General features: G+C 39.4%; 2 protein-coding genes across 3 annotated transcripts in view; one reads left to right on the top strand and one right to left on the bottom strand.

Moving 5' to 3' along the window:
- Positions 1-310: 310 nt before the first annotated feature.
- Positions 311-8,572, bottom strand: LOC141380743 (uncharacterized). The gene is made up of 3 exons (XM_073940947.1): positions 8,410-8,572; positions 1,316-8,060; positions 311-758 (listed from the first exon to the last, which is right to left on the bottom strand). The coding sequence occupies exon 2, from the start codon at positions 7,755-7,757 to the stop codon at positions 1,581-1,583; it is 6,177 nt and encodes a 2,058-aa protein (XP_073797048.1). The 5' UTR covers positions 7,758-8,060; positions 8,410-8,572; the 3' UTR covers positions 311-758; positions 1,316-1,580.
- A 1,944-nt stretch (positions 8,573-10,516) lies between these two features.
- The window catches only part of rsu1 (Ras suppressor protein 1), an 83,735-nt gene continuing 80,788 nt past the window's right edge, over positions 10,517-13,463 (top strand). For both annotated transcript variants that reach the window (XR_012399495.1, XM_021470373.3), the window contains exon 1: positions 10,517-10,674. Coding sequence is in view for 1 of the 2 variants with exons in the window: in XM_021470373.3 (XP_021326048.1) it covers positions 10,657-10,674 (18 nt within the window). In the remaining variant the exon portion in view is untranslated. The remainder of the gene's footprint in view (positions 10,675-13,463) is intronic.

Below are 13,463 nucleotides of genomic sequence, written 5' to 3'. Positions count from 1 at the left end.
TTCATAAATATATGTTGTAAAATAATTTATATTAATATTTGTGTGCATATTTTCTGTAGTGTTCATTGTGGATGTAGATGTCTTAATTTATTTAAGTCCAACCATTGTAACATCAACAAATTAACATCAGAAATCAATAATTATATTATCTATCACTCACAAGTAGCTTGTCATAAATATATCTTGTATATGAATTTATAAGAATATTTATAAGCATATTTTTATAGTATTTTTCTTGCATTTCAAAACAAGTTTATTTAAAAAGCACACTTCATACACAATGATAATTGAAGAATAAATCCATTACATCTCCTATTTCATCATTTTATCATGCAATTTCATTGATTACAAACACAAATCACAAAAGGTCTGCTGGTCTTCCTATTGCAGCTCTATATTGACACATGGGACATGAAACAAACATTGGCAAGAATCTCACTTAATATGTAATGAAAGTACAACCTATTACATTACCATGTAATATGTGGCAATTATGTATAAAAATATTGTGCAAGTACATGCAAGTAAAAAAAAAAACATTCCAAAGTGAATAATAGCATTGTAAATCCCCAAATGCATAGATTCTCATTTTGGACTCTTTCGTCCACATGAGCCGCACTCATTTCATGACACTGTTATTTGCTGTCTTGAAAATATTTCTTTATTCACATGTACTTCAGCAGAGTAACATTTTAAAGGAGGGAGCCAGTGGTGAAGTTCACAAGTCTCAATCTGGCCATCTTTTGCTTGCGTACAATCTGTAAATAATTAGGAAAAAGAAGAGGGGAAAAAACATATATAATTATTCATATTACACATGAACATGTATACTTGTGTAAAGTGTATATACATTAATCATAACTCAAAAATCAGTGTATAAAATTACTATTCTATACTAATATACTATTTTAAATTACTAAGTCTGTGTTTCTAAATGTTTTATGTTTTTAAATAGTTTTAATATAATGTATACATAAACATGTCTGTGATATATTGTTTGCAGATGATTTTATTAAGATTTAGTAGGCTTACTATTGACAGTGAACGTTAGCAGCTTGATTTTACAAACTGATAGTTTGTAGACGGTCCCTCAAAAAAGCGATGACGTCACCTCCTTCATAGAGGTAAGCGTGTTTTTCTACTCCTTTAAAACGCTGAGTTTGACAGAAAAGTGTGGTGTACATTTTGCTCATAATCGACTACAACGGTAAATAATTGAATTTGGATTCTTTACTTGCTGATTAACAAACTTATTGAACGCAGAGGTCGGAATGTGCGAATATAAAACCAACTTTACTTCTATGCATGCACTTGCCATGTGAGTTTTTTTTTCTTTCCGCATTCACTCGGCACTTCCCGTATCTCCTCGGCACTTCCCGTATCTCCTCGGCAAGTTCCGTATCTCCTCGGCAAGCTCCGTCAGCCAATTGCTTCCGCCAAACACTTTCAGTTTCGTTAGTTCCGCCTAATTCCTCCATGCATTGATTCGTATGAAGTCCAAATTCGCGATTTGACTTTACACCTCCCACTTGAACTACTGGTTCTTTGAACCCAAGTTGTTCACAGAATTTAGTGCGTGTTTAGTGCTGTTCCTCTATAGGTATTAAGACAACTAAACGTCTTACGTCTCTGTGGAGGATAGTCGCAGGGATTCTGTCAGTCAACTTTTTGGTTGTGACTTTGGCTTTAGCAGGCTTTACGTTTGAGACTGGGTAGCTTGTGAAGACTTTAACATTCACATCTCTGACAATACCTTTGTCATCAGCATTGACTTGGATGACTCTGGCCAACTTGTACTGACTCCTCAGTGCATTTTGGTCTGCTAACCAGACGACATCTCCAACAGCAACATTCCTTTCCTTGGTGTGCCATTTGTTTCTTACAAACAAGTTTGGCCCTGCTAACTGACTCCATTTCCTCCAGAATTTGTTAACTTCTCCTTGGATGACTTTTAATCTTTTATAAGGATAGCCAACAAAATCAAAGTCACCTGGATCTCCCTTTGGTCCAGATCTTCCTAACAGGAGAGAGTTGGGAGTGACATATTCTACACAATCCTCTCTGCTCTGCGTCCTTGCATCAATAGGCCTCTCATTAGCCAGGTTAGCTGCCATATAAAGGAATGTTTGAAATTCGCTCCAAGTGAAAACACCATCACCTCCCAAGTTGTGAAGGGCTCGCTTTACTATGCGAACAGCGGCCTCTGCTGCTCCGTTCCTGTGAGGAGAACTTGCAGGATGGATCTTCCAAACCCATTCAGTTCCGTGTTTAGCAGCTTTTTCCTCTAGCTCAGATGTTTCTAACTTGTCCAGGAACTTGTAGAGTTCTGTGAGAGCAGGTTTAACTCCGATAAAATTTGAGCCAGGGTCGGACCATAATTTTCTTGGATGACCCCTCAAAGCCGTGAATCTTTGGTAGGCTAGCATAAACCCTTCAGCAGATTGGTCACTCACAATGTCAGTGTGTATCGCTCTAGATGCCATACAGCAGTAAACGATTCCCCAAACTTTGAGATGTACTCGCTTCCTCACTTCATCCTTTACTATGTATGGTCCAAACAGGTCTAAAGTTGTGTATTCAAAGGGTGCTGCTGGTTCTGTCCTTTCAGGAGGAAGGTCTGCCATGATTTGCTCACATCTCTTTGCTCTTGCCTTCCTGCAGATCACACAGCTGTCTACAACTTTCTTGGCTAGTCTCCGACCTTTAATCACCCACGCCTTTTTCCTCATTCTTAGAAGTGTCCCTGCTACCTCCTCATGATTTGCACTGTGGGCTTCTCGGGCTAATAACATGGACACCCATGCACTACAAGGTAATATTGGGACTGCAATCTTTTCTTCATTAAAGATCTGTATTCTTCCACCACAAACCAAGAGTCCTGAATTTTCTCTATACACAGCCAGTCTGCTAAGTGTAGTGTCGGGAAAAGTCACACCCTGTTGAGCAGCTAGAAAGAGTTCTTTCAGAATATACTCTTCCTCTTTCACAGTCAGCATGGTTTGTTTGATCTTGTTTTGCAACACTTCTTTTCTTTTTCTCTCATTTGAGTCCTGATCCCTGAATCCTAGCCACTTCTTTACAGCACGCCAAACCCAGCCGATGACTCTGACTAGCTTGGTTAAATTGCTGTATTTTTCCTCATCCACTAGTTTCTTAATAATTAAGTCACGAGGTGTTCCTTTTGGTAAGTTTGGTCTTTTTCCATTTTCACCAGAGTCAGAAACAACATTGATTGAATCACCAAGGATTGAAACTTCAGGAATTCCTTTACCTGCTTCTGCCAGGTCCCTCTTTGTTTGAGATCTTGTCAGAACTGCTGAGAATGTTTTCCGTTGAAGTCTGTTAACATTCTCCTTGGCATCAGCAGCAACCTCAGCAGCTGATTTCTTTGGCCACTCCTCTACTGAATATCTGAGGAATTGTGGTCCCTCCTGCCATTCGGACTCTTCAGCAAGATCTTCAGGAGTGCCTCCTCTAGTAATGATGTCAGCGATATTGACATCCCCTGGTATCCACCACCAGTCACTTACTGATCCAGACTTTTGGATTTCTCCAACTCTATTTGCAAAGAAAGTTTGGTAGCCATAGCTATCACGTTGAATTGCCCCCAGCACCGTTTGACTGTCTACCAGGTGAAACCAGCGCTCCACTTTCATCCGCCCATGCTTTTCAAAGTACTTCCTGAGTCGTGCAGCGAAAACTGCACCGCAGATTTCAGCCTTCACAGCATCTCCTTTCTGGTCTAGTGGTGTTAGTTTTGCTTTAGATTCAACTAGTCTGACGTCTATCCCCTGGTCTGTATTCCATCTTAGGTACAATACAGCTCCATATGTTTTATCACTACCATCTGAGAAAGTGATTCCCCAGGGTTTTCCTTTCCAGCCAGGAGGTGTAAGACTTCTGTGGAACTTGACCTGATTAAGCTGCACATATTCCTCAAATAATCTGATAGCTTCTTCCCTGAGGTTTTCAGAAAGTGGCATGTCCCATGTCTCGCGGGTTAGACTCCCCTTTCCTGTCTCTTGGAAAGCTTTCCTGACAAGAATTGCACCCTTCTGTTTGGCAGGAGTGACAAGACCAACTGGGTCATAGAGGCCAGCAACTTGGCTTAACAGGTGCCTTCTGGTCAAAGGGTTTGGTGTTCTCAGTCTCACCTCACTTTTTAAGAGGTTCTGACCCGTTCTCATTTTCTTCTTTCTTACTGAGAAATTAATGGAAGCCATGATGTACAGCTTATCCTCCTCTACCAAGTACCCTGTGCCCAAAGCCTTGTTGTCTTCATCTCGTAGCTGGTTTGGTAGTATGATTGTTTTAGATTGAGAGACTGATTCTTTTGGAACTTGACTTGGATCAACCACTTCATTCCTCCCACTTTGCTCCGACCGAACCCATGGTTTCAGTGCAAATCCGCCAGCTGCTAGAATCTCCTCTAGCCCATTTGTTATCTCTTTCAGTCTCTCCTGGCTATTATGGGATGTAAGGATGTCATCCACATAACTGTCCTCCTCAAGGACTCTGCACTCTTCTTTTAAATGAGCAAACTTTGCCAGCCTAGCTGTCTCACGCATAGCTAACTGTGCAATGCATCCAGCAGGACGATCTCCAATGTTAACTCTAGTGATAGCGTACTCACTTATTTCTTCGTCTTGAGTGTCTCTCCAGAGAAATCTGTGAAGATGAACCTCACGCTCTTCCAGCCACACTGAATTGTACATCTTTTTTATGTCTCCAAGAGCAGCAAATACTCCCTTCCTGAATCTTAGCAAGACAGCTCTGATTGGGTTGAGTACATCTGGTCCTTTTAACAGAAGATCATTCATGCTTAGCCCTTTGAATTTCTGACTACTGTTCCAGACAAGTCGCACTGGAGTGGTAGTTGAATGCGGATTTGGTGCTACCAGGTGACTAACATACCAAACAGGTCCCTTCCATTCCTCAATTACTTGTTTAGTAAGCTTTGTTGCTGCACCTCTTTTCAACATGTCATGGACTTGAGCTGCATAAATGTCCTGCCATTCTGGTACCTTTTTCAGTTGCTTTTCTGTTCTGAGGAAAGCAGCTTCTACTCCACTTCTGTTGTAAGGAAGTGTAGCTGGGTCCTGAATCCATGGATACTTTGTATCCCAGTGTGGAGCTGTGCTGTGGGTATCCATTTCAACATATGTGAGACCCTCTCTTATAATCTCTAGTTCTCTTTCTTCTGCTAGGGTCATCTCCTTCCCTCCAGGCTGACAGTTTCCACAGCGACATCCTCCACATTTTGGCTCACAAGCTGTGCCAATACTATCCCATTTCCACCAGTCAATAAACTCTCTGTTGCTTGCTAGTGAACTTCTTGGGCTCTTTCCCTCTTTGACAATATCAGTAATTGCTGGTCTTTCTGCTTTTTCTATGATTTCTTCATACCTGGCTGCAGCTGTTCTCATGGACCGAGCAAAATGTGTTTTGGACTCGTATGCAGCCATATCCACCACTTCAAACAAATCAGGGTGTGCTCCAGCCACTGTTTTCCCCAGCGGGCTGTCCCACAGGACAAGATCCCCAACAATCTTCACTCTTTGTGGAGCGAGTCTGCCCTCTCGGTGACTGATGAGGAGATCTATTTTTCCTGGTCTTTTCAGTTCTTCTAATTCCACCTCTGGAAAGAATTCTCTAAGTTTCTCTTGACTTACGATTCTATGAACTTTGGCAATTTCTTCCAAACCATAGCAGATCAACTGATGAGCCTTCACTGTCCCCTCAGGAGTTTTGACTCTAATCCTGAGAAGGTATCTATTTGTGCTTACTCTGATCGCCATCTTGCCAACTCCATGAACCACTAGAGTGATTTTTTCACCTCTCAGCTTAAGTCTTTCAGCAGCTTCATGGGTGATATAGTTTGTATCAGAAGCCAGATCTATCAAAGCGCCAATCTTCTGTCCTGCATTCGTGGTTACTTCCATCAGCATCATGATAACAGGAAGCTCCTTTAATCCACTTTTGCTGACCAATCCCTGCTGGTCATTTCCTGAGCAGTTTATCATCTTAACTTTGTTGGTAAATGCTTTTTTGCATTTCTCAGCCAATTCTGGAGAAAGTTCAGCCAGGAAATGTTCCTGCTCTGCAGTCAATCCACTTCCTTTTCTACTATCTTTACTGATGGTTTTCCCTTCATTCAGGTTCTTGAGGTCCCATTTTGGACAGAGGAAGTAATGGTGGTCTGAGAAGTCTCCTTTTTTGCAATCTTTGTTTCTGCAAAGGTAGTTATCACTGCACCTGCTGTCATCCTCATGAACTCCCAAGCACTTTTTGCATGCTCCTAGTTTCCTGATGATAGATTTCTTCTCTGTCAGCTTCAAGTCTTTAAATTTTCTGCAGAAGAAAATCCTGTCTCTATGTTTCTCTGCCCCACACACGATGCAACCAGCTTCTGTGGAGTCTTTCTTTGTCGTTCTAGTAAAAGCGTAATTCTTTTCAAATTTTCTTTCTGGCTTTTCCACTCTTTCTGAGATCCTAAGTTGTTCCAGCCTTTCAAGCACTTCTTCCTGTTTCTGAAGGAATTGTAACAGCTCATCAAAGTGTTTGTCTGGTGTGATGTTATTTGCAGGATCTGTCATATATACGAGCCATTCTCTTTTCAAGAGTTCAGGTAACTTGCTTTCGATGGATTTTATCACAAGAGGATTCTTCATTGCTCCAACGTTTCCAAGATCTGTGAGATCAGCCAAGGCTTTTTCCACCATTTGGATTAATTCTATTACCCTTCTTGGTTGGTTTCCTCTCAAAGCTGGCATTTTCTCTAGTTCCTCTACAATTTCCATGGCAATTGTAATTTTGTTACCGTATCGGTTGTCTAACACCCTGAATATGTCATCAGCAGTGTTGTAGGAAGACAATCTGAGCTCTTTTGCGATTCTGTCATCCACGCTATCCACTAACTGAATCTTTTTCACTTCAACAGACCCAGTGGGCTCACCTTGCTTCTGGAGATTTTCCCAGTCTCTCTTCCAACGATAGTAATCTCTCTTAATACCAGTGAATTTAGGTAGACTTGTTGGTTTAATTTTTACCACTGGCATGATCTGTCCTGCAGGTACCATTATGTTTGGATTGTTTGTCATACTCGTGTCTAATGCTTGTGTATCTTCAGCAGCTCTTCGTGCCCAAGCGAATTCAGCTTTTCTTGATTCAAGCTCATTGCTACACTCTTTCAGTTTGCGAACATGACTTTCAAGATCCTTTCTCTCAGGTGCTGGAATCCATCTTTCCCATTTTAGCAAAGTTACAGTTGCCTCTTTCACCAGTCTCATCGAGAGCTCCAGTTGCACTTCATAACTTTCATATCCAGTGCCATCAACAGGCATAGCGGCTGTGCGATCGCAGGCTTTTTCAGCTGCTGAAATTGTGGTTAACACATCACTTTGTCCATATCTTCGCCAGAGATTATCTTGTACTATCTCAGTTACTTCGTCAAACTTTGCATTACATTCTTCCACAGCTTTCTTAAAGTCAGCTTCTTGCTGTGCTGAAAGTTGTACCTCTGCACCATCTTCTGTAGCTTCAATCTCTGCTATTAATCCAGCTTTATAGTCATCATTAGTTTCAAACACTTTTCTTGCTCCAGAAGAAAGCTTTTTAAATTCTTCTTTTAGCTCTGATTCTATAAGTCGGTGTGCTTCTCTACAGAGAAAGTTAGCTTGTTTGGTAAAGCTACTTTTTGCAGTGGTTCTTTCCTTTTTTAGCTGTTTAACTGATTTTCCTAATGCTTCCTCAGCCATTTTCCTTGAATTTTTCTTTCACTTGGTGTCAGCAGAACTTTGTCTTTGGACGTCACAAAGCCGTTGATCTTTATGTCCAGCTGCTACACTCTTGGTTATCAACTGTCGAGTTCTTATGGGTTACACACACCAGTATCTGCTTCTAACTCGAAAGAGCTTCAGCCAATAACAGGGGACACAGGGAACAACTCCAAGGCTTTTCAGCTTTTGTATTTTAACTTTCAGTTTGCCCAATAATACAATACTGTAGCGCTTGAACAGTAGTAGCGATACCAGTAGCAGCGATAGCAATAGGTTGATAACCTTAGAAAAGGAACAAAATATATAAAATATACATTATTCGCAATACTGACTTAAACAAACACAATGTAATATAAATAAAGACAGTTCCTTCACAAATTTTGTCTCAGCATTATTAATTTGCATATCAAAATAATACTTCCCAATATTAATGCAAGCACCCCACTTTACATAAACCATTCACATAAATGAACAGCATGATTAACTTAATATTGTGCACAAAGTATTATAATGCACAAAATAATGAACTACAGTGCAACAAAATAGTAGCTGTCTTTTATATTGCACATATATTATGAATAAGGCAATGCATGTGGCAGTCCTTGTAATTAGAAAAAGTCAATTCTCATACCATCAGTGTCCCTGAGATGACCAAATGCTGATGTGCCTTCCCTTCCTTACTCACTGCAGCTTAAAACTTTCTGCATGCAATCGTGAAAGTTTATTAATGCAGCGATCGCGTTCTTCAGCTTTCACATCGCGTCTGCATGCATGCACTTGCCATGTGAGTTTTTTTTTTCTTTCCGCATTCACTCGGCACTTCCCGTATCTCCTCGGCACTTCCCGTATCTCCTCGGCAAGTTCCGTATCTCCTCGGCAAGCTCCGTCAGCCAATTGCTTCCGCCAAACACTTTCAGTTTCGTTAGTTCCGCCTAATTCCTCCATGCATTGATTCGTATGAAGTCCAAATTCGCGATTTGACTTTACAGGCTTAGTCCCTTTATTAATCCGGGGTTGCCACAACGGAATGAACCGCCAACGTATCCAGCAAAGTTTTACGCAGCGGATGCTCTTCCAGCCGCAACCCATCTCTGGGAAACATCCACACACACATTCTCACACACACACTCATACACTACGGACAATTTAGCCTACCCAATTCCCCTGTACCACATGTCTTTCGACTGTGGGGGAAACCGGAGCACCCGGAGGAAACCCACGCGAAGGCATTAATTTATATGATTTAAAGTCATGTTTTTATTTAAATAATTTTCATTCATTTATTTCATGTAGTTTAATATTTATTTTTTAACATTCCTTCATTCATTTTCTTTTTGACCTAGTCCCTTTATTATTCAGGGGCCGCCACAGCAGAATGAACCGCCAACTTATCCAGCATTTGTTTTACGCTGCGGATGCCCTTCCAGCCGCAACTCAACACTGGGAACACCCACACACTCTCACATTCTCACACATACACTATGGCAAATTTAGCTTATTCAATTCACCTCTAGCGCATGTCATTGGATTGTTGGGGAACCCGGAGAAAACCCACACCAACACGGGGAGAACATGCAAATTCCACTCAGAAATGCCAACTCTCTCAGCCGGGGCTCGAACCAGCAACCTTCTTGCTGTGAGGCGACCGTGCTTTAAAATAAATTAGGAAATTACCTATAGAAACTTTAACTTTCAGCCCAAGGCTCTCAATATTTGATTTTTGGCCCTTCATAAGTAAAAGTTTGGGCACCCCTGTGATAGAATAACCAATGTTTTCATTTATTGTGCTTAATTATAAATTACATCATTCAAAATTCTAACAATCCAGAAAGTATTCATAGTGCATCACGTCCACACATATGGACAACACAATATCTATATCAAGTCATTTTAGCATGTCAAAGTCACATTTATTATAATAAAATATATTCCAAGCAAAAAAATTGTGGCTAGTGAAAATGGCAAGTGGCTAGTAATGTTGGAAATCTACTAGCAGCCACAGTGGCTAGTGATCAACAAAGTTAATGTTAAGCCCTGCTTCTTTACATGTGATTTTTCAGCTTTTTTTATTTTTAATAAATTTGCAACAGTTTTAAAAACTCCTTTTTCACATTGTCATTATGGGGTATTGTGTCTAAAATGTTGAGGAAATAAATTAATTTAATCCATTTTGGATTAAAGCTGTAACATAAACAAATGTGGAAAAAGTGAAGCGCTATGAATACCTTCTTGAGGCACTGTACATCATACATCAGTAAAGAATAATGTTAATATACAGCAATAAAAACACAACATCCACATCTAATCCAGACAAACGGCTCATATTCAATAATACGCTGGTGGTCTGCAGTGCTGGTGGTACAGTGAGTTCTTCAGGCACATAACTCGAGAGCACCTCATAAATCACGCACAACCTCCACACATACCTTCATTCCTGCTTTGATCAAGTGCAAGTGCTCATAGCTCTTTATGTGTGGATTCGAATAAAACACACACCTCCCGATACCCTCATGCCATGTCCGAAGGTTTCCGCTCTCCGCTGGCACATGCTCCAGAGTGTTAGTTAAAGATTTTACAACATAAACAAAGCCTTGGCCCAGGAATCCAGAACTCTCGCTCTGCAAAGCAAAGTTCACCCATGCTGAAGCATCTGTTGCCACTCACCAAATATAATCAAGCCTATAAATAGAGCCACTGTTTTTCAGACCCCCGAAGAAATGATCAGCCCTGCAGAAAACAGACACAGAGCGAGAGCAACAGGCGAAAGGAGGACCAGGATACTGTGCAGGGCGATAGGAACCCAAGCATTGCTCATGTCCTGCAGAAGGAGACGAAGAAGACTTTTATTGCTCTTCCAGCTTCTGTAGACGTCTGAATAATGTGTCTCCCTTGCAAGGTGCGTGATAGCTGGGGATCTGGGGGAGGCAATAAGACACCTGCTGGATTCAGTAATGTTATATTCAATCAGATGATCAGTGAACAAGATGGATAAGTACATTTTCTCTCATGTATTTTGAATGGTTTTTAAAGAAATTGAGTATATTTCTGGTTTATTTAACTACAGTTTAGTGTGCAATAGTCTTAGGCCGCCAGGTACATTTGTTGTTTTAGTGGGGCTATAATGACAACCCATTATATATTAATTCTTATTTTCTTTATTAAAATACAACCAGAAAATACAGGTTCTAGTTTTTATTCCTGGGTATAATTGTTTGACATATGAAAAAAAGAGTTAGAGAAAGATGAAAGAATGAATGAACTATACTGGAGTTTCTGTCTTGGTTTGATCTGCATTTCTGCAATTCTGTTGTCAGTATCGCCTGAATTGATGGGGTTGTGAATGCTGAGAGGTACAGACAGGTTTTAATTCGTCATGCAATTCCTACTAGAAGACATCTAATGTGTAATAGTTTTATATTTCGGCATGATGATCCCAAACACACTGCCAAAGTAATGACTTTATATTTGAAGAGATAAACAGCTAAAGAAACAAAGACAGTCACGAAATGGCCCCGACAGTGTCCAGACCTGAATATTATATAGGCAGTGTGAGATTCATCTGGAGAGAAAAGAAAGATAAAACAGGCTAAATCTAAGATGAAGAGTTAAGAATGCTGAAAAATGCTTGATATTAAGCAGAACATAACTTCAGAAAAGGCTCAACAAAAAAAGTTCTCAAGAGGTCACGTTAAACAGTCTTTTGATGAGAGTCTTTGGATTTTTATTATCGAGTTCAATGGCAAATACATCTAAGTGCCATGATTCATTCATTTTCTTTTCGGCTTAGTCCCTTTATTAATCAGGGGTCACCTCAGCGGAATGAACCGTCAACTTATCCAGCATATGTTTTATGCAGCGGAACCCCTTCCTGTTGCAACACATCACTGGGAAACACCCATACACCCTCAATCACACACATACACTACGGACAATTTAGCTTATCCAACTCACCTATAGTGCATATCTTTGGATTTGTGGGTATGAAGGAAATGCACGCAACAATGCTGTAAGGCGACAGCGCTACCCCATTGCCAAGTGCCTTGATATTTTATGTAATATATCAAATATTTCCTTGTTTTTTTAATTTTATTTATTTATTTATTTATTTTTTACATTTATTCATGATAGTTATTTGTGGTGGTATCAAACTTACTCATGTAGCAAAGAATTGCGGCAAAGATTTGTCATAAAACTGGCACAGCAGGCTTTTGTTTGGCTCTGGGATACAGTGGCCCGGGTTTCGCAGAGGTAACAACGTCTTTAGGGCAGCACACAAGACTTGGGCAAGATATCAAATGTAGTATTTGGCCCAGATGTCACAAATTGATATGTGGGCCACATAAGTTTGGCCTATGTTGAAAAAATACATTTAATATATTTTTGAGTAAAGAAAAAATTTTAGCAATTTGGTCGCTTCGAGAGGAATTTTAATTTTAAATAAATTTCATTGCAGTCGTGACACACCAACATCAGTTATGGCAGATAACTCTGATCTCACAAGGAAACGTAAGTACGTAAATTTTTTTCAGTTTAGTGGCTATTTCGTACGAGTTCAGTCGTACGAAAATGTACGATTTTAAAAAGGAGGCATGGCATCCAACCCCACCCCTAACCCCAACTGTCATTGGGTGATGAGAAAATCGTACTAAATTGTACGAATTAGATTGTACAAATTCATACGAATTAGTCACTAAATCAAAAAGTTGCAAATTGCCGTGAGATTGTGTTGGTTATGGATAGGGCCAGACGGAATCTGCGGACATTTTTTGCTATTTGTGTGGAGAATTTTGTAAAAAAAAAATCTGCAGATTTATGCGGAATTATTTTGGGAGTATTGTAGCTAAAACTTAATATATGAAGGAAAAATAAAACCTTTTAACTTTTATTTAATGTTTAGAATGCAAATCTAATTAGATCCACTTAATTGGTAAACAAAGCAAGTCTCATATAAATTATCTACTAAAAGACAGAAAATATTACAAACTGTATTGTAAATAAATCATATGAACATTTTAATATTACTATTAATATATCACAATAATATTTGTGAAATTAATTTAAAAACTGAATAAATATAAATTTGCACACATTTACACAAGTAAATACGTGGACTCAATGATGGGCTAAAATTCTTTGTAAATCTGTGGATTTTTGCCCTCGCAGATTCCGTATGTGCCTAGTTATGTGTTATTACCTTGACTGAGACTTGGCCCAGATATGGTCCATGTTTGGCCTTTGTATAGAAGCCAGACCTGGTCTAATCATTTACCGTAACTTACTGTGGCATGTGGGCCAAGCAAAAGCTGATTGTGTGGGCCAGATCTGGACTACAGAAATTTTGCTTTGTGGGAAGGTTTTCAATAATTTATTACAACAGCAATAAAAATACAATAATGTGTAATATTTTTACACATTACAATGTAATGCCCTGTGCTAGTATATTGCATAATAAAATGGAACGGAACATAAAAAAACTCATCAAGTCTATTTACAATTAATAAAACCCATAAGAACTCATAAGAATGTTTTTTTTTTTAAATCTTTTTAAGAGTCTGCATAATGTGAAAAATGTTGTAAAAAGGTGAAGAGCTCTGTTTTTTTTATATACAATTGAAATCAAAATTATTAGCTCCCCTTTAGATTGTTTTTTATTTTTTAAATATTTCCCAAATGATGATTAACAGG

This window comes from Danio rerio, chromosome 24, assembly GCF_049306965.1.
Source record: "Danio rerio strain Tuebingen ecotype United States chromosome 24, GRCz12tu, whole genome shotgun sequence".
Taxonomy (NCBI): domain Eukaryota; kingdom Metazoa; phylum Chordata; class Actinopteri; order Cypriniformes; family Danionidae; genus Danio; species Danio rerio.
This window is presented reverse-complemented; position numbering and strand designations above follow the sequence as displayed.

Coding starts and splice junctions, on each gene's coding strand:
- LOC141380743 (XM_073940947.1), bottom strand. CDS start 7,757: ATGGCTGAGGAAGCATTAGGAAAATCAGTTAAACAGCTAAAAAAGGAA.